This window comes from Hydra viridissima, unplaced genomic scaffold (assembly GCF_058129835.1).
Source record: "Hydra viridissima isolate aposymbiotic clone 2 unplaced genomic scaffold, HvirCarnegie_v1 scaffold_29, whole genome shotgun sequence".
In the NCBI taxonomy this organism is placed as follows: Eukaryota; Metazoa; Cnidaria; class Hydrozoa; order Anthoathecata; family Hydridae; genus Hydra; species Hydra viridissima.
The window spans coordinates 87884-108394 of record NW_028324324.1 but is presented as its reverse complement, the minus strand read 5'-3'; the positions used below and the strand labels follow the sequence as shown (position 1 = coordinate 108394).

At 38.4% G+C, this 20511-nt stretch overlaps 2 protein-coding genes, 5 non-coding genes and 4 pseudogenes across 7 annotated transcripts; 5 read left to right on the top strand and 6 right to left on the bottom strand.

The window, feature by feature from the left end:
* The first annotated feature begins 3602 nt into the window (after positions 1-3602).
* On the top strand, positions 3603-3721 carry LOC149876179 (5S ribosomal RNA). Its single transcript, XR_016448897.1, has one exon. It is a non-coding gene; the product is annotated as a 5S ribosomal RNA (ribosomal RNA).
* A 1434-nt stretch (positions 3722-5155) lies between these two features.
* On the bottom strand, positions 5156-5319 carry LOC149876178 (U1 spliceosomal RNA). The gene has a single exon (XR_016448871.1). It is a non-coding gene; the product is annotated as a U1 spliceosomal RNA (small nuclear RNA).
* A 110-nt stretch (positions 5320-5429) lies between these two features.
* On the bottom strand, positions 5430-5638 carry LOC149876177 (U2 spliceosomal RNA; annotated as a pseudogene).
* A 5068-nt stretch (positions 5639-10706) lies between these two features.
* On the bottom strand, positions 10707-11111 carry LOC149876176 (late histone H2B.L4 pseudogene; annotated as a pseudogene).
* Positions 11112-11416: 305 nt separating this feature from the next.
* LOC149876175 (histone H2A, orphon) lies at positions 11417-11806 on the top strand. The gene has a single exon (XM_090075667.1). The coding sequence runs from the start codon at positions 11417-11419 to the stop codon at positions 11804-11806; it is 390 nt and encodes a 129-aa protein (XP_089931793.1).
* A 108-nt stretch (positions 11807-11914) lies between these two features.
* On the top strand, positions 11915-12033 carry LOC149876174 (5S ribosomal RNA). Its single transcript, XR_016448896.1, has one exon. It is a non-coding gene; the product is annotated as a 5S ribosomal RNA (ribosomal RNA).
* Positions 12034-13467: 1434 nt separating this feature from the next.
* LOC149876173 (U1 spliceosomal RNA) lies at positions 13468-13631 on the bottom strand. Its single transcript, XR_016448870.1, has one exon. It is a non-coding gene; the product is annotated as a U1 spliceosomal RNA (small nuclear RNA).
* A 110-nt stretch (positions 13632-13741) lies between these two features.
* Positions 13742-13959, bottom strand: LOC149876172 (U2 spliceosomal RNA; annotated as a pseudogene).
* A 5059-nt stretch (positions 13960-19018) lies between these two features.
* Positions 19019-19423, bottom strand: LOC149876171 (late histone H2B.L4 pseudogene; annotated as a pseudogene).
* On the top strand, positions 19025-20118 carry LOC149876170 (histone H2A, orphon). The gene is made up of 2 exons (XM_090075666.1): positions 19025-19154; positions 19721-20118. Exon 2 carries the CDS (start codon positions 19729-19731, stop codon positions 20116-20118), a length of 390 nt encoding a protein of 129 aa, XP_089931792.1. The 5' UTR covers positions 19025-19154; positions 19721-19728.
* Positions 20119-20226: 108 nt separating this feature from the next.
* LOC149876169 (5S ribosomal RNA) lies at positions 20227-20345 on the top strand. The gene has a single exon (XR_016448895.1). It is a non-coding gene; the product is annotated as a 5S ribosomal RNA (ribosomal RNA).
* The last annotated feature ends 166 nt before the right edge of the window (positions 20346-20511 follow it).

The following is a 20511-nucleotide window of genomic DNA, read 5'->3' as shown; positions in this document are numbered from 1 at the left end:
ACGTTTTGCTGTAACTAAACCTCACTTTTAAAAGAAAAGTATGTATAAAGTTAGTATGAACAGATGTGTTGCTCAATGATAACTGTCATTTGAGCAACACGTCTGTTCTGACTTCTCAACGATACATAAGCTGACATTTTAAAACCTTTTTTGGTACCTCTTGCATCGTTCATGGGAGATGGATTCCTTCTTATGTAAGATAATGCTAGACCACATACGGCGCATGTTGTTACTGAATACTTACAAAATGCTACTATTCAAGTTTTGGAGTGGCCGGCTTGCAGTCCAGATATGAACCCAATAGAGCATCTTTGGGGCATAATGGCACGCTGTGTTAGAAGTCAACATCCACCACCTAGACGAGTTGCGACAAAGTCTTATCCGCGTATGTGAAGATATCCTTCAAGAAACGATTACACCTCTAATTAAAAGAAATCCACGGTGCTGTCTGGCTGCAACAACATCAAGATGTGGCAACACTAGATATTGATAAGTCAAAAATGTTACATTTTAAGCTGTATTAGTGTGCATAACAACAATAATCATCTTAGTTTATTTTGTTACTTACCTTAATTTTATTACTTACCATATTTCTAGTTTTAGTTTGTTTTTCTTTCTTTTCTTTTCTTTTCTCACCATCCTCAAAGTCGCTTTTATTATTATCATCGAAATAACTGTGTTCATGTGTTCTATTCTTAACACGTTTGTCAAAATATATGACCACAATTAAAATAAATCGAATGTATGTGGTGCGTTAATTTTGCGGTTAAGTGTATATTAACTAGATATTTAACTCGCGCTTTCGCAGTGAAGCATATTTTTTTGCCAAGCAAGTTTTTTTTTGGCCAGCCAGAATCATAAAAACATCGATTAAAACAAACGAATTATTGTCAGTTTAAATAAAGAGGCTACCGGCTTTAAAAACTTAAAAAACTTGCTTCACAATTTCTTACGAAATTTATTTGAAGTTTTACATCTAGTTAGTATAAATATCATTGGTTTAGCTAAGAGCATAGTAACGGTTTCTGCTTACTCGCGCAGCCTAGTAAGATGGGTGCACCGCGGACGCTCAGTTGCGAATTCTTTCTTTTTTTTTTTTATCATTCCCCTTCCCGAAACCCCGAAATGAACGAAATGCGATTGGCAAGTATTTGATGCATACCTTAATACACAGTGACTAAATTGTAGTATGTGTTTTTTCCGTGCCGAAACTCTGGTCGGAAGACAGTGCATCTTTTTAGATATTTTAGAGCTTGTGGGTTATCACTAGTACCCAAGCCTTTTTATGAGTCATTAAAAAAAAATTTACAAACAAAACTGTATTCTTCTTCTTCTTTTTTTTTCCGATTGTGATCAGATTATGATTTGTACTGACGATATTACACTGTGTCTACTTCCTCGGTCTTATTTTCTTACAAACATTAACAACATTTGTAGTTTCGTAACTATCCCATTGACCTTTCATGCACCAATTATTTTTCCATAACTAACATAATCCATAAAAAATCATCTACAAAATGACAGCGGTACTATTAACTGTTTTAATTAGACTTTTTCTACACCTTGATACATTTTGATAGCTTTACAGAACGTCAGTTTTCTTTACCCGTTGATGTAACAATTTTGCTGACAACATTTGAATACTTTGAACACTTTGCCAACGCATTAAATATTCTTGCAGTCGTACTATCTTGCGTGTTTGTGATCCCCACCACTATTGAGTTTGCGTGGCAGCATAGGTATAGCGACAATCGACTAATGGATTTTTAGAAGCCAGCGTTGCTCATACACTTTCAAAAGTAGAACTGCTCTCACTAAGATTAGTCGCGCTGGTGCTATTTCATGCGCTCCAGTAAAAAGGAGCGCCAAGCTACCGGTTGCTAAAAAACCCGCGGTAAAGAAAGCTGAAACAGCACCTAAGAAGAAAGTCGCTGCAAAGAGTGCCACCGCAAAAGTGACAAGAAATAACCTGTACTGCTCAATCCTTCATCAAACGGCTATTTTCATAGGTACACATTTCTTTAAAACGTTGCGCGGCATTTAGGACTTTGTCAGGTAGTAACAATTACACTAATTGAGTTTGAAAGTCACAGTAACCTCACCGGTAACTGCTCCGTGCTTTTTAGGTCGATGTATATTCTAGAAAAGGGGAGTTTGAGAGCAATTTTGAAGAAGAAAAAAAAAGGTTTTAAGTTGTTCATAGCCTAGGACGGATGCAGCAGTTTAAGTGTTTTATTTTAGCAGCTAGTTTAGCTATTCTGCACTTGGCATTGTTTGCACAATTAAATATAGCGATTGCAACAGATATTTTCATTTGAACCTATTTCGTTAATGCGTCTAATGTTTTTAAAAGATGCGTGGCTATAAAAATAGCCGTTTGAGCGGATTTTGATCTACTTACTGCTTGGTGTACTTGGTAACAGCCTTGGTGCCTTCGCTCACTGCGTGTTTAGCAAGTTCACCGGGAAGTAAAAGGCGCACGGCGGTTTGAATTTCACGCGAAGAGATCGTAGATTTCTTATTTTGAAGGGCGAGCCGCGAAGCTTCAGAAGCAATTCTTTCGAAAATGTCGTTCACGAAAGAATTCATGATGCTCATTGCTTTAGAAGAAACACCGACATCAGGGTGAACTTGCTTCAGGACGTTGTAAATGTAAATGGCATAAGACTCTCGTCTCTTTCTCTTGCGCTTCTTGTCACCAGTTCCAGCGATTTTACCACCTTTCTTACCGGCGCGCTTCTCGCCTTTTTTCGCCACCTTTGGCGCTTGTTTTCCTCCGGTTTTTTGTGCGTCTGACATTTCGACGGGCCTAACAGTAAAAATTCTTTTCGTTTGTTTTCATTGCATTGCAACTGGATTTAATTTAAGATAAAGTTGTAGCCTCCAACTTGAAAACTCTTGCGTCATATGCACTTCTATTGGTTCTTAAAAGATTAAGTTGTTTGAGCATCGTTTATTTCTTTTTTACTATTGGTTAAAAAAAGGTTGACTTTGAGACCACTCTATTTTGATAAGAATAGCAAACTTTTTGCTGTTTAAAATAAAAAAAAGGCGCACGAGATCTCTGGTCCGTCTGTCTGTCTCTGCTTGTGTTAGAAAATAAAATGTCAGGACGTGGAAAAGGAGGAAAAGCTAAGGCCAAGGCAAAAACTCGATCTTTTAGAGCGGGTCTTCAGTTTCCTGTTGGTCGCGTTCACCGATTTTTGCGCAAAGGGCATTACGCCAATCGCATCGGTTCAGGCGCACCGGTCTACTTAGCTGCAGTTTTGGAATACCTCTCCGCCGAAATCTTAGAGTTAGCTGGTAATGCTGCACGCGATAACAAAAAAGCCAGGATCATTCCTCGTCACTTACAGCTAGCTGTTCGCAACGACGAAGAGTTAAACAAGTTGTTGTCAGGTGTTACAATTGCGAGCGGCGGTGTGTTGCCAAACATTCAAGCTGTGTTGCTTCCCAAAAAGAACGAGAAGGTTCCAAAGCCAGCAGCCCAGTAAACGGCGGTATAAACAACACAAAAGGCTATTTTCATAGCCACACATCCGTTAAAAATTATTGTTAAGGCGTTAGAAACTTTAAATTTTAAATTAAAGCCGTACACTATTGCCTACGACCATACCACGGTGAATACACCCGTTCTCGTCCGATCACGGAAGTTAAGCATCGTCGGGCCAGGGTAGTACTTGGATGGGTGACCGCCTGGGAACTCCTGGTGCCGTAGGCTTTTGCAACCGTTTACGAAAAAAAAAAAAAAAAGTCGCCAAAGGGGACTCCCTTTTCTTTACAAAATCTGCTTTTTCAGTTGACTCTAAGATACACAGAACTCATCCCCTGCAAAAGAATATGCATAAACACGGCCCTGCCTGGGTGGTGTCGATTGAAAGGGGAGCGACTGGTCGAAAGGTGTGTGAGGGCGCTTCTTCCGTCTCCGCATCTCTGAGGGAAAGAAAATGGCGCTCTTTTTCCTCGCACAAAAGCCAGAAAGCTAGTTTTGATGCTGAACAACAAGGGCAACGGTTAAAGGGACTATAGCCACCATAGTCAACGAGGGCCCAGGGGAAGTTTTCTTAAGGGGCCCTCGTTGTGATCAATTACATACCCAGGACCAATAGAAGTGTGCTCTAGTCATTAAAAATTAAAAACGAAAGTTAATGAAATCTTTTAAAAGTCAAAACTATTTAAATCTTTTAAAAAAATGATTTTTAAAATATCGTTTGTAGATACACGGGGATACCCGGGAATCTTCCCCGTCCTCTCGGCGGCCATGAAAGAAACCCTCGCAAGTCTAAAGTTGCACGATGTCAATGTTCCCTAGTTTTGTCGAAATGACGAAAAGACTGCAAAACTAGCTTTGAAGAGCAAAAATTTGTAAGATTCGTCAATCGTCGTTACGTATCTCTGGCAACGTTGCGTATTGACGTGTCAACTTGCCAAAATGTTTCGGTCGTTGTCGTTTCTTTCTAAGATCAACACGTAGGAATCAGAGCTGTTTTCATGAAAATAATGAACGGTAGTAAAAGAATGCATTTCACCGCACCAGAATCCAATATGCGATATGCATAAATGGTTGACAATTGTTGTTACTGTTGCTGCTGCTGTTGTTGTTACTATTGTTACTGTTAGATCGTTATTGCTAATGCTTATTTTTTTGTGGTCGTTGCTATTGTCAGTATTACTATTATCGTTAGTTTATCGATGCTATCGTTAATTTTTGTTATTGTCGTTATTGTTATCTTCATCGTTGTCATTATTTTCGTTGTCACTATTGATATCGATTTTCTTATTGCTACTGTTTGTTATTTTAACTATTATTATCGTCATTGTTTTTTATTACAGCGACTCGTTTTCACTGTTGTGACTGTCACATTTTGTTCCGCCGTCGAGTGATTTCCGGGATTGTAACCGGTCGATCACGCTTGCTGGTTGTCACGTTGAAACGATTCTCGTCGCTCCTATGCTTATTTGGTTGCCTCTTTGCGATTCTTAGATTTTTATTGATTTTGTACAAAAAAAAAAAAAAACAAAAAAAAAAAAAACAACAACTTTTGAAATAAATAAAATTTATTTGCACTTATAGCAGACTTTGTATGCGCCTCTCAAAATATGCAGTAGACTCTTAGGGGTGAGAGGAGAGGTTTTTTTTTTAAGTCGTTAGAGGAGGGGGCGAGCGCGAACGCAGGCCCCCACTACCAGAAATTGTACGGTCGAGTTACCGACGTTAGCGGTAATCGCAGGGGTCAGCCCAGGCGAAGTGCAATGCAAGAGCCTCACCCTGGAAGAAGCCCCATGTTGATCAGGTTTACTTCCCCGTCAGGTAAGTATGCTTTTCCCGTTGTGTGGGCAGCCTCGGACGTGCCCCAATCTTCTCAATTGTGGGTTTTCGATTGCACACCGCATCGTCCCGTTTGTTTGCTTTTTTTTTTTCCTTCTCTATAGTATGGGCCGCGCTCAGCAGTAGTGCAACGCCGAGGCAACCCGCGGTCAGGGCGAGGTAAACCTACGATCCCTTGACCAAATGCCAAAAATCAGATTAATATATGAGCCGGACTATGCCGGCGTACCAGATATTAAACTGATAAGAACAGATACTACACTTGATCTTTTTTTTTTTTTTTTTTTTTTTTTATTTCCTTTAACGTCTCATCAGCCATCGGCAGCTGTGGACGGGAGGATGTTCGGCGCTTGCCTACGTCACCCCATTTTACGTCTTGTCGACTGATGTTAAAGCCAACCCTTGACGGATCTACCTTGAGGCCCCCGAGTACTCGAGTTAACGAATATTCCCGGATCCTCTGCCCGACTTTAGCAGCTCATGACCAAAGCTTCGCACACCACCCATGACCGCCTCATCGGATTTTTTACACCACCAAGTGGTGCCCGACTTTTCGACACTGAGCCTCATTCGGATCAATACACCATTAAATGATGGTGTCCGACTTTTTGGCCCAGCACCTCATCGGATTTTTTAACCACCTAGTGGTGCCCGACTTTTCGGCGTAAGGATGATGATACTACACTTGATCTTAGCCATTAGGCCGAGAAGCGATACTTTTTGCAACGACTTTGTCCCGGCTCCCTCCCTCTCAACGAAAAAACTTGTGGACATTTGAATGATCAAGTCGATGGGTAACTTTAAGTTTCAACGATGAAAACATGGCTTTCTTGTACTGCATCAATTTCACTCTAAAACATTTGGGCTTTTTTTCAAAAATAACCCAGCTTCTTTCAAAAATAACAAGCTTCTTTCAAAAATAACCCAATTAACCAAAACATAAAAAACGTTTAAAGGCTTTTAAATTTAACGCTGGGCAGCAGATGTGATCAAAGGCCAAGTTGAACAACTGAAAATCAACTCTGTATATGAGCGTCCGACAGATTTCTCTGTCAAAAAGCATTTTGAGAACCTCTGTATTTAAATGTTCTTTTCAACTGTTGTAATGACAGTACTTTAATTCATCACCAGGGTCGCCAAGAAACAGCAGAGTTTAGGAGGACTTGCTTGTCATTAGCCTCGATCCTTTCCCAAGTAGTAATTCCTCACAAAGTCTAAAAAAACAAGCTTGAAAGTTTAAAAATTGGGATGGTGCAAATTAAGTTAAGAATTTAAACTGAGTAGCAAGAAAATATTTTTCAGATACTTTAGTTATTGCAAGAAATGAACACTTTAAATGTTTACTGACAAAAAGGTAAAACAATTTTAAAAAGTGACCTAAAACATCCACTGACAAAATATCAAATGACAAATGGAAAATGAAAAAATTTATGACACTAAACCGACACAGCATTAGGTTAGCAAAGGTAAAGCATACATACCTTGCACACTGTATCTGCATTTTTCCAATCACAAACTCGCAGAGCGTGGTAAAAGTTAATGAGACCTGGAACAATAAGCAAAGTATTTTTTTTAAATATTACATTTTTTAACATATTACCTAACCTAAATTAAGCCTGCAAATGTATTTGCGTACAAATTAGAAGCTCAGGATTGATGGAGAATAAACTTAAAAATATAATTCCCAAGTCAGTTAAAAGGATGTTTACTTGTTGGCTAAAGGTCAACTTTTTCAAACTATCACTTTTAAAAAATGGTTCTGGTAAACTATCGAAGAAACATGACTTACCTTTTTCTTGAAACTTTAACTGCTTCAATATTATATGCTCTGCTAACCTAACTTAACCCTTAACCTTGCCCCAGGACAACACTCAAAATTCTCTTTCAATAACTTATTTTCAATAATCAGACTTGCTACCTGAGGCTGAGTTAACTTTAGCAGTAACTCTATAAAACATAATGTGAGAAAGCCAAACAAAAGGTTCAGTTCAAAATGTAATGAGTATGTAATTTTTTTAAAATTTTATCGCATATCTTTAATCGAATTAAAGGGATCATTCCAAAGAAGCTATAGATTGTCCAGTGAAAAGCATACCTAATTAAGCATTACTTTATTGGGGTTGTGTCAGTATAACTGTAAATGAAACAAAGCTATGAACAAACTAAAGAAATAGGTAAAAGTCTTAGAAAGATCCTATTTCTGTTTCACTCACCAATAAAATCAAGAAGAATTTCCCACTTCTTATTCATTGAGTGGGATGCTCTAAAGAGTATTGCAACTTGCATTCTGGATAATCCAGGAACTCAGAACAAACTCTGTAACTGCACTCATGAAAGTCTTTTGTGACTACTCCTTCATAAAGTTGATGCTTCTAAAAATGAAAATTTATTTTTGAAAGGATTTTTTCATCAGAAACTATTCTTAAGTATTTGAAGACTTGAAAAAGTAAAGTGGGCACAACAATAGGGGTTAAACTGCTTCAAATTTTAAAACACAAACACCAAAATAAGGTGAAAAGATTGAAAATAAAATAGCACAGTACTTTTTATTACCTTAAAGCATTCTTGAAAAATCGTTAAAAAAACTGTGTGAACTCCTCTAAACTTGTCACTTGTCTTGGTTTTGGCATCAGCTACTGTATGAGAAGATAAAACAGGATTTAATTTGTTTAGTTTCCCTTTTTTTTATTTTCTTTTTTTTTTTCGAAACAAGCTAAAAGCACCTTTTCTGCTCTTGACGCTACGCCAACACCAAAAATTTCAGTAGGACTGCGCGTAACCACTGCACCGTTGTTAAACTCAATGATATGCACTTTACCGCAAAATTAACGCACCACTTATAAATTCCGACTTATTTTGAAAAATATTACGTATTTCCCGGATTTATCAAATACAAAGTCGATAATAATGTTTATTGTGACGTCATTTGTAGGCTTTATTCCGTTTTAGTTTCCAAATTGTAGCAGCTTTTCATAAGCAGCACGTTTTGCTGTAACTAAACCTCACTTTTAAAAGAAAAGTATGTATAAAGTTAGTATGAACAGATGTGTTGCTCAATGATAACTGTCATTTGAGCAACACGTCTGTTCTGACTTCTCAACGATACATAAGCTGACATTTTAAAACCTTTTTTGGTACCTCTTGCATCGTTCATGGGAGATGGATTCCTTCTTATGTAAGATAATGCTAGACCACATACGGCGCATGTTGTTACTGAATACTTACAAAATGCTACTATTCAAGTTTTGGAGTGGCCGGCTTGCAGTCCAGATATGAACCCAATAGAGCATCTTTGGGGCATAATGGCACGCTGTGTTAGAAGTCAACATCCACCACCTAGACGAGTTGCGACAAAGTCTTATCCGCGTATGTGAAGATATCCTTCAAGAAACGATTACACCTCTAATTAAAAGAAATCCACGGTGCTGTCTGGCTGCAACAACATCAAGATGTGGCAACACTAGATATTGATAAGTCAAAAATGTTACATTTTAAGCTGTATTAGTGTGCATAACAACAATAATCATCTTAGTTTATTTTGTTACTTACCTTAATTTTATTACTTACCATATTTCTAGTTTTAGTTTGTTTTTCTTTCTTTTCTTTTCTTTTCTCACCATCCTCAAAGTCGCTTTTATTATTATCATCGAAATAACTGTGTTCATGTGTTCTATTCTTAACACGTTTGTCAAAATATATGACCACAATTAAAATAAATCGAAATGTATGTGGTGCGTTAATTTTGCGGTTAAGTGTATATTAACTAGATATTTAACTCGCGCTTTCGCAGTGAAGCATATTTTTTTGCCAAGCAAGTTTTTTTTTGCCAGCCAGAATCATAAAAACATCGATTAAAACAAACGAATTATTGTCAGTTTAAATAAAGAGGCTACCGGCTTTAAAAACTTAAAAAACTTGCTTCACAATTTCTTACGAAATTTATTTGAAGTTTTACATCTAGTTAGTATAAATATCATTGGTTTAGCTAAGAGCATAGTAACGGTTTCTGCTTACTCGCGCAGCCTAGTAAGATGGGTGCACCGCGGACGCTCAGTTGCGAATTCTTTCTTTTTTTTTTTTATCATTCCCCTTCCCGAAACCCCGAAATGAACGAAATGCGATTGGCAAGTATTTGATGCATACCTTAATACACAGTGACTAAATTGTAGTATGTGTTTTTTCCGTGCCGAAACTCTGGTCGGAAGACAGTGCATCTTTTTAGATATTTTAGAGCTTGTGGGTTATCACTAGTACCCAAGCCTTTTTATGAGTCATTAAAAAAAAATTTACAAACAAAACTGTATTCTTCTTCTTCTTTTTTTTTCCGATTGTGATCAGATTATGATTTGTACTGACGATATTACACTGTGTCTACTTCCTCGGTCTTATTTTCTTACAAACATTAACAACATTTGTAGTTTCGTAACTATCCCATTGACCCTTTCATGCACCAATTATTTTTCCATAACTAACATAATCCATAAAAAATCATCTACAAAATGACAGCGGTACTATTAACTGTTTTAATTAGACTTTTTCTACACCTTGATACATTTTGATAGCTTTACAGAACGTCAGTTTTCTTTACCCGTTGATGTAACAATTTTGCTGACAACATTTGAATACTTTGAACACTTTGCCAACGCATTAAATATTCTTGCAGTCGTACTATCTTGCGTGTTTGTGATCCCCACCACTATTGAGTTTGCGTGGCAGCATAGGTATAGCGACAATCGACTAATGGATTTTTAGAAGCCAGCGTTGCTCATACACTTTCAAAAGTAGAACTGCTCTCACTAAGATTAGTCGCGCTGGTGCTATTTCATGCGCTCCAGTTAAAAAGGAGCGCCAAGCTACCGGTTGCTAAAAAACCCGCGGTAAAGAAAGCTGAAACAGCACCTAAGAAGAAAGTCGCTGCAAAGAGTGCCACCGCAAAAGTGGACAAGAAATAACCTGTACTGCTCAATCCTTCATCAAACGGCTATTTTCATAGGTACACATTTCTTTAAAACGTTGCGCGGCATTTAGGACTTTGTCAGGTAGTAACAATTACACTAATTGAGTTTGAAAGTCACAGTAACCTCACCGGTAACTGCTCCGTGCTTTTTAGGTCGATGTATATTCTAGAAAAGGGGAGTTTGAGAGCAATTTTGAAGAAGAAAAAAAAAGGTTTTAAGTTGTTCATAGCCTAGGACGGATGCAGCAGTTTAAGTGTTTTATTTTAGCAGCTAGTTTAGCTATTCTGCACTTGGCATTGTTTGCACAATTAAATATAGCGATTGCAACAGATATTTTCATTTGAACCTATTTCGTTAATGCGTCTAATGTTTTTAAAAGATGCGTGGCTATAAAAATAGCCGTTTGAGCGGATTTTGATCTACTTACTGCTGGTGTACTTGGTAACAGCCTTGGTGCCTTCGCTCACTGCGTGTTTAGCAAGTTCACCGGGAAGTAAAAGGCGCACGGCGGTTTGAATTTCACGCGAAGAGATCGTAGATTTCTTATTTTGAAGGGCGAGCCGCGAAGCTTCAGAAGCAATTCTTTCGAAAATGTCGTTCACGAAAGAATTCATGATGCTCATTGCTTTAGAAGAAACACCGACATCAGGGTGAACTTGCTTCAGGACGTTGTAAATGTAAATGGCATAAGACTCTCGTCTCTTTCTCTTGCGCTTCTTGTCACCAGTTCCAGCGATTTTACCACCTTTCTTACCGGCGCGCTTCTCGCCTTTTTTCGCCACCTTTGGCGCTTGTTTTCCTCCGGTTTTTTGTGCGTCTGACATTTCGACGGGCCTAACAGTAAAAATTCTTTTCGTTTGTTTTCATTGCATTGCAACTGGATTTAATTTAAGATAAAGTTGTAGCCTCCAACTTGAAAACTCTTGCGTCATATGCACTTCTATTGGTTCTTAAAAGATTAAGTTGTTTGAGCATCGTTTATTTCTTTTTTACTATTGGTTAAAAAAAGGTTGACTTTGAGACCACTCTATTTTGATAAGAATAGCAAACTTTTTGCTGTTTAAAATAAAAAAAAGGCGCACGAGATCTCTGGTCCGTCTGTCTGTCTCTGCTTGTGTTAGAAAATAAAATGTCAGGACGTGGAAAAGGAGGAAAAGCTAAGGCCAAGGCAAAAACTCGATCTTTTAGAGCGGGTCTTCAGTTTCCTGTTGGTCGCGTTCACCGATTTTTGCGCAAAGGGCATTACGCCAATCGCATCGGTTCAGGCGCACCGGTCTACTTAGCTGCAGTTTTGGAATACCTCTCCGCCGAAATCTTAGAGTTAGCTGGTAATGCTGCACGCGATAACAAAAAAGCCAGGATCATTCCTCGTCACTTACAGCTAGCTGTTCGCAACGACGAAGAGTTAAACAAGTTGTTGTCAGGTGTTACAATTGCGAGCGGCGGTGTGTTGCCAAACATTCAAGCTGTGTTGCTTCCCAAAAAGAACGAGAAGGTTCCAAAGCCAGCAGCCCAGTAAACGGCGGTATAAACAACACAAAAGGCTATTTTCATAGCCACACATCCGTTAAAAATTATTGTTAAGGCGTTAGAAACTTTAAATTTTAAATTAAAGCCGTACACTATTGCCTACGACCATACCACGGTGAATACACCCGTTCTCGTCCGATCACGGAAGTTAAGCATCGTCGGGCCAGGGTAGTACTTGGATGGGTGACCGCCTGGGAACTCCTGGTGCCGTAGGCTTTTGCAACCGTTTACGAAAAAAAAAAAAAAAAGTCGCCAAAGGGGACTCCCTTTTCTTTACAAAATCTGCTTTTTCAGTTGACTCTAAGATACACAGAACTCATCCCCTGCAAAAGAATATGCATAAACACGGCCCTGCCTGGGTGGTGTCGATTGAAAGGGGAGCGACTGGTCGAAAGGTGTGTGAGGGCGCTTCTTCCGTCTCCGCATCTCTGAGGGAAAGAAAATGGCGCTCTTTTTCCTCGCACAAAAGCCAGAAAGCTAGTTTTGATGCTGAACAACAAGGGCAACGGTTAAAGGGACTATAGCCACCATAGTCAACGAGGGCCCAGGGGAAGTTTTCTTAAGGGGCCCTCGTTGTGATCAATTACATACCCAGGACCAATAGAAGTGTGCTCTAGTCATTAAAAATTAAAAACGAAAGTTAATGAAATCTTTTAAAAGTCAAAACTATTTAAATCTTTTAAAAAAATGATTTTTAAAATATCGTTTGTAGATACACGGGGATACCCGGGAATCTTCCCCGTCCTCTCGGCGGCCATGAAAGAAACCCTCGCAAGTCTAAAGTTGCACGATGTCAATGTTCCCTAGTTTTGTCGAAATGACGAAAAGACTGCAAAACTAGCTTTGAAGAGCAAAAATTTGTAAGATTCGTCAATCGTCGTTACGTATCTCTGGCAACGTTGCGTATTGACGTGTCAACTTGCCAAAATGTTTCGGTCGTTGTCGTTTCTTTCTAAGATCAACACGTAGGAATCAGAGCTGTTTTCATGAAAATAATGAACGGTAGTAAAAGAATGCATTTCACCGCACCAGAATCCAATATGCGATATGCATAAATGGTTGACAATTGTTGTTACTGTTGCTGCTGCTGTTGTTGTTACTATTGTTACTGTTAGATCGTTATTGCTAATGCTTATTTTTTTGTGGTCGTTGCTATTGTCAGTATTACTATTATCGTTAGTTTATCGATGCTATCGTTAATTTTTGTTATTGTCGTTATTGTTATCTTCATCGTTGTCATTATTTTCGTTGTCACTATTGATATCGATTTTCTTATTGCTACTGTTTGTTATTTTAACTATTATTATCGTCATTGTTTTTTATTACAGCGACTCGTTTTCACTGTTGTGACTGTCACATTTTGTTCCGCCGTCGAGTGATTTCCGGGATTGTAACCGGTCGATCACGCTTGCTGGTTGTCACGTTGAAACGATTCTCGTCGCTCCTATGCTTATTTGGTTGCCTCTTTGCGATTCTTAGATTTTTATTGATTTTGTACAAAAAAAAAAAAAAACAAAAAAAAAAAAAACAACAACTTTTGAAATAAATAAAATTTATTTGCACTTATAGCAGACTTTGTATGCGCCTCTCAAAATATGCAGTAGACTCTTAGGGGTGAGAGGAGAGGTTTTTTTTTTAAGTCGTTAGAGGAGGGGGCGAGCGCGAACGCAGGCCCCCACTACCAGAAATTGTACGGTCGAGTTACCGACGTTAGCGGTAATCGCAGGGGTCAGCCCAGGCGAAGTGCAATGCAAGAGCCTCACCCTGGAAGAAGCCCCATGTTGATCAGGTTTACTTCCCCGTCAGGTAAGTATGCTTTTCCCGTTGTGTGGGCAGCCTCGGACGTGCCCCAATCTTCTCAATTGTGGGTTTTCGATTGCACACCGCATCGTCCCGTTTGTTTGCTTTTTTTTTTTCCTTCTCTATAGTATGGGCCGCGCTCAGCAGTAGTGCAACGCCGAGGCAACCCGCGGTCAGGGCGAGGTAAACCTACGATCCCTTGACCAAATGCCAAAAATCAGATTAATATATGAGCCGGACTATGCCGGCGTACCAGATATTAAACTGATAAGAACAGATACTACACTTGATCTTTTTTTTTTTTTTTTTTTTTTTTATTTCCTTTAACGTCTCATCAGCCATCGGCAGCTGTGGACGGGAGGATGTTCGGCGCTTGCCTACGTCACCCCATTTTACGTCTTGTCGACTGATGTTAAAGCCAACCCTTGACGGATCTACCTTGAGGCCCCCGAGTACTCGAGTTAACGAATATTCCCGGATCCTCTGCCCGACTTTAGCAGCTCATGACCAAAGCTTCGCACACCACCCATGACCGCCTCATCGGATTTTTTACACCACCAAGTGGTGCCCGACTTTTCGACACTGAGCCTCATTCGGATCAATACACCATTAAATGATGGTGTCCGACTTTTTGGCCCAGCACCTCATCGGATTTTTTACACCACCTAGTGGTGCCCGACTTTTCGGCGTAAGGATGATGATACTACACTTGATCTTAGCCATTAGGCCGAGAAGCGATACTTTTTGCAACGACTTTGTCCCGGCTCCCTCCCTCTCAACGAAAAAACTTGTGGACATTTGAATGATCAAGTCGATGGGTAACTTTAAGTTTCAACGATGAAAACATGGCTTTCTTGTACTGCATCAATTTCACTCTAAAACATTTGGGCTTTTTTTCAAAAATAACCCAGCTTCTTTCAAAAATAACAAGCTTCTTTCAAAAATAACCCAATTAACCAAAACATAAAAAACGTTTAAAGGCTTTTAAATTTAACGCTGGGCAGCAGATGTGATCAAAGGCCAAGTTGAACAACTGAAAATCAACTCTGTATATGAGCGTCCGACAGATTTCTCTGTCAAAAAGCATTTTGAGAACCTCTGTATTTAAATGTTCTTTTCAACTGTTGTAATGACAGTACTTTAATTCATCACCAGGGTCGCCAAGAAACAGCAGAGTTTAGGAGGACTTGCTTGTCATTAGCCTCGATCCTTTCCCAAGTAGTAATTCCTCACAAAGTCTAAAAAAACAAGCTTGAAAGTTTAAAAATTGGGATGGTGCAAATTAAGTTAAGAATTTAAACTGAGTAGCAAGAAAATATTTTTCAGATACTTTAGTTATTGCAAGAAATGAACACTTTAAATGTTTACTGACAAAAAGGTAAAACAATTTTAAAAAGTGACCTAAAACATCCACTGACAAAATATCAAATGACAAATGGAAAATGAAAAAATTTATGACACTAAACCGACACAGCATTAGGTTAGCAAAGGTAAAGCATACATACCTTGCACACTGTATCTGCATTTTTCCAATCACAAACTCGCAGAGCGTGGTAAAAGTTAATGAGACCTGGAACAATAAGCAAAGTATTTTTTTTAAATATTACATTTTTTAACATATTACCTAACCTAAATTAAGCCTGCAAATGTATTTGCGTACAAATTAGAAGCTCAGGATTGATGGAGAATAAACTTAAAAATATAATTCCCAAGTCAGTTAAAAGGATGTTTACTTGTTGGCTAAAGGTCAACTTTTTCAAACTATCACTTTTAAAAAATGGTTCTGGTAAACTATCGAAGAAACATGACTTACCTTTTTCTTGAAACTTTAACTGCTTCAATATTATATGCTCTGCTAACCTAACTTAACCCTTAACCTTGCCCCAGGACAACACTCAAAATTCTCTTTCAATAACTTATTTTCAATAATCAGACTTGCTACCTGAGGCTGAGTTAACTTTAGCAGTAACTCTATAAAACATAATGTGAGAAAGCCAAACAAAAGGTTCAGTTCAAAATGTAATGAGTATGTAATTTTTTTAAAATTTTATCGCATATCTTTAATCGAATTAAAGGGATCATTCCAAAGAAGCTATAGATTGTCCAGTGAAAAGCATACCTAATTAAGCATTACTTTATTGGGGTTGTGTCAGTATAACTGTAAATGAAACAAAGCTATGAACAAACTAAAGAAATAGGTAAAAGTCTTAGAAAGATCCTATTTCTGTTTCACTCACCAATAAAATCAAGAAGAATTTCCCACTTCTTATTCATTGAGTGGGATGCTCTAAAGAGTATTGCAACTTGCATTCTGGATAATCCAGGAACTCAGAACAAACTCTGTAACTGCACTCATGAAAGTCTTTTGTGACTACTCCTTCATAAAGTTGATGCTTCTAAAAATGAAAATTTATTTTTGAAAGGATTTTTTCATCAGAAACTATTCTTAAGTATTTGAAGACTTGAAAAAGTAAAGTGGGCACAACAATAGGGGTTAAACTGCTTCAAATTTTAAAACACAAACACCAAAATAAGGTGAAAAGATTGAAAATAAAATAGCACAGTACTTTTTATTACCTTAAAGCATTCTTGAAAAATCGTTAAAAAAACTGTGTGAACTCCTCTAAACTTGTCACTTGTCTTGGTTTTGGCATCAGCTACTGTATGAGAAGATAAAACAGGATTTAATTTGTTTAGTTTCCCTTTTTTTTATTTTCTTTTTTTTTTTCGAAACAAGCTAAAAGCACCTTTTCTGCTCTTGACGCTACGCCAACACCAAAAATTTCAGTAGGACTGCGCGTAACCACTGCACCGTTGTTAAACTCAATGATATGCACTTTACCGCAAAATTAACGCACCACTTATAAATTCCGACTTATTTTGAAAAATATTACGTATTTCCCGGATTTATCAAATACAAAGTCGATAATAATGTTTATTGTGACGTCATTTGTAGGCTTTATTCCGTTTTAGTTTCCAAATTGTAGCAGCTTTTCATAAGCAGCACGTTTTGCTGTAACTAAACCTCACTTTTAAAAGAAAAGTATGTATAAAGTTAGTATGAACAGATGTGTTGCTCAATGATAACTGTCATTTGAGCAACACGTCTGTTCTGACTTCTCAACGATACATAAGCTGACATTTTAAAACCTTTTTTGGTACCTCTTGCATCGTTCATGGGAGATGGATTCCTTCTTATGTAAGATAATGCTAGACCACATACGGCGCATGTTGTTACTGAATACTTACAAAATGCTACTATTCAAGTTTTGGAGTGGCCGGCTTGCAGTCCAGATATGAACCCAATAGAGCATCTTTGGGGCATAATGGCACGCTGTGTTAGAAGTCAACATCCACCACCTAGACGAGTTGCGACAAAGTCTTATCCGCGTATGTGAAGATATCCTTCAAGAAACGATTACACCTCTAATTAAAAGAAATCCACGGTGCTGTCTGGCTGCAACAACATCAAGATGTGGCAACACTAGATATTGATAAGTCAAAAATGTTACATTTTAAGCTGTATTAGTGTGCATAACAACAATAATCATCTTAGTTTATTTTGTTACTTACCTTAATTTTATTACTTACCATATTTCTAGTTTTAGTTTGTTTTTCTTTCTTTTCTTTTCTTTTCTCACCATCCTCAAAGTCGCTTTTATTATTATCATCGAAATAACTGTGTTCATGTGTTCTATTCTTAACACGTTTGTCAAAATATATGACCACAATTAAAATAAATCGAAATGTATGTGGTGCGTTAATTTTGCGGTTAAGTGTATATTAACTAGATATTTAACTCGCGCTTTCGCAGTGAAGCATATTTTTTTGCCAAGCAAGTTTTTTTTTGCCAGCCAGAATCATAAAAACATCGATTAAAACAAACGAATTATTGTCAGTTTAAATAAAGAGGCTACCGGCTTTAAAAACTTAAAAAACTTGCTTCACAATTTCTTACGAAATTTATTTGAAGTTTTACATCTAGTTAGTATAAATATCATTGGTTTAGCTAAGAGCATAGTAACGGTTTCTGCTTACTCGCGCAGCCTAGTAAGATGGGTGCACCGCGGACGCTCAGTTGCGAATTCTTTCTTTTTTTTTTTTATCATTCCCCTTCCCGAAACCCCGAAATGAACGAAATGCGATTGGCAAGTATTTGATGCATACCTTAATACACAGTGACTAAATTGTAGTATGTGTTTTTTCCGTGCCGAAACTCTGGTCGGAAGACAGTGCATCTTTTTAGATATTTTAGAGCTTGTGGGTTATCACTAGTACCCAAGCCTTTTTATGAGTCATTAAAAAAAAATTTACAAACAAAACTGTATTCTTCTTCTTCTTTTTTTTTCCGATTGTGATCAGATTATGATTTGTACTGACGATATTACACTGTGTCTACTTCCTCGGTCTTATTTTCTTACAAACATTAACAACATTTGTAGTTTCGTAACTATCCCATTGACCCTTTCATGCACCAATTATTTTTCCATAACTAACATAATCCATAAAAAATCATCTACAAAATGACAGCGGTACTATTAACTGTTTTAATTAGACTTTTTCTACACCTTGATACATTTTGATAGCTTTACAGAACGTCAGTTTTCTTTACCCGTTGATGTAACAATTTTGCTGACAACATTTGAATACTTTGAACACTTTGCCAACGCATTAAATATTCTTGCAGTCGTACTATCTTGCGTGTTTGTGATCCCCACCACTATTGAGTTTGCGTGGCAGCATAGGTATAGCGACAATCGACTAATGGATTTTTAGAAGCCAGCGTTGCTCATACACTTTCAAAAGTAGAACTGCTCTCACTAAGATTAGTCGCGCTGGTGCTATTTCATGCGCTCCAGTTAAAAAGGAGCGCCAAGCTACCGGTTGCTAAAAAACCCGCGGTAAAGAAAGCTGAAACAGCACCTAAGAAGAAAGTCGCTGCAAAGAGTGCCACCGCAAAAGTGGACAAGAAATAACCTGTACTGCTCAATCCTTCATCAAACGGCTATTTTCATAGGTACACATTTCTTTAAAACGTTGCGCGGCATTTAGGACTTTGTCAGGTAGTAACAATTACACTAATTGAGTTTGAAAGTCACAGTAACCTCACCGGTAACTGCTCCGTGCTTTTTAGGTCGATGTATATTCTAGAAAAGGGGAGTTTGAGAGCAATTTTGAAGAAGAAAAAAAAAGGTTTTAAGTTGTTCATAGCCTAGGACGGATGCAGCAGTTTAAGTGTTTTATTTTAGCAGCTAGTTTAGCTATTCTGCACTTGGCATTGTTTGCACAATTAAATATAGCGATTGCAACAGATATTTTCATTTGAACCTATTTCGTTAATGCGTCTAATGTTTTTAAAAGATGCGTGGCTATAAAAATAGCCGTTTGAGCGGATTTTGATCTACTTACTGCTGGTGTACTTGGTAACAGCCTTGGTGCCTTCGCTCACTGCGTGTTTAGCAAGTTCACCGGGAAGTAAAAGGCGCACGGCGGTTTGAATTTCACGCGAAGAGATCGTAGATTTCTTATTTTGAAGGGCGAGCCGCGAAGCTTCAGAAGCAATTCTTTCGAAAATGTCGTTCACGAAAGAATTCATGATGCTCATTGCTTTAGAAGAAACACCGACATCAGGGTGAACTTGCTTCAGGACGTTGTAAATGTAAATGGCATAAGACTCTCGTCTCTTTCTCTTGCGCTTCTTGTCACCAGTTCCAGCGATTTTACCACCTTTCTTACCGGCGCGCTTCTCGCCTTTTTTCGCCACCTTTGGCGCTTGTTTTCCTCCGGTTTTTTGTGCGTCTGACATTTCGACGGGCCTAACAGTAAAAATTCTTTTCGTTTGTTTTCATTGCATTGCAACTGGATTTAATTTAAGATAAAGTTGTAGCCTCCAACTTGAAAACTCTTGCGTCATATGCACTTCTATTGGTTCTTAAAAGATTAAGTTGTTTGAGCATCGTTTATTTCTTTTTTACTATTGGTTAAAAAAAGGTTGACTTTGAGACCACTCTATTTTGATAAGAATAGCAAACTTTTTGCTGTTTAAAATAAAAAAAAGGCGCACGAGATCTCTGGTCCGTCTGTCTGTCTCTGCTTGTGTTAGAAAATAAAATGTCAGGACGTGGAAAAGGAGGAAAAGCTAAGGCCAAGGCAAAAACTCGATCTTTTAGAGCGGGTCTTCAGTTTCCTGTTGGTCGCGTTCACCGATTTTTGCGCAAAGGGCATTACGCCAATCGCATCGGTTCAGGCGCACCGGTCTACTTAGCTGCAGTTTTGGAATACCTCTCCGCCGAAATCTTAGAGTTAGCTGGTAATGCTGCACGCGATAACAAAAAAGCCAGGATCATTCCTCGTCACTTACAGCTAGCTGTTCGCAACGACGAAGAGTTAAACAAGTTGTTGTCAGGTGTTACAATTGCGAGCGGCGGTGTGTTGCCAAACATTCAAGCTGTGTTGCTTCCCAAAAAGAACGAGAAGGTTCCAAAGCCAGCAGCCCAGTAAACGGCGGTATAAACAACACAAAAGGCTATTTTCATAGCCACACATCCGTTAAAAATTATTGTTAAGGCGTTAGAAACTTTAAATTTTAAATTAAAGCCGTACACTATTGCCTACGACCATACCACGGTGAATACACCCGTTCTCGTCCGATCACGGAAGTTAAGCATCGTCGGGCCAGGGTAGTACTTGGATGGGTGACCGCCTGGGAACTCCTGGTGCCGTAGGCTTTTGCAACCGTTTACGAAAAAAAAAAAAAAAAGTCGCCAAAGGGGACTCCCTTTTCTTTACAAAATCTGCTTTTTCAGTTGACTCTAAGATACACAGAACTCATCCCCTGCAAAAGAATATGCATAAACACGGCCCTGCCTGGGTGGTGTCGATTGAAAGGGGAGC

Coding starts and splice junctions, on each gene's coding strand:
- LOC149876175 (XM_090075667.1), top strand. CDS start 11,417: ATGTCAGGACGTGGAAAAGGAGGAAAAGCTAAGGCCAAGGCAAAAACT.
- LOC149876170 (XM_090075666.1), top strand. CDS start 19,729: ATGTCAGGACGTGGAAAAGGAGGAAAAGCTAAGGCCAAGGCAAAAACT.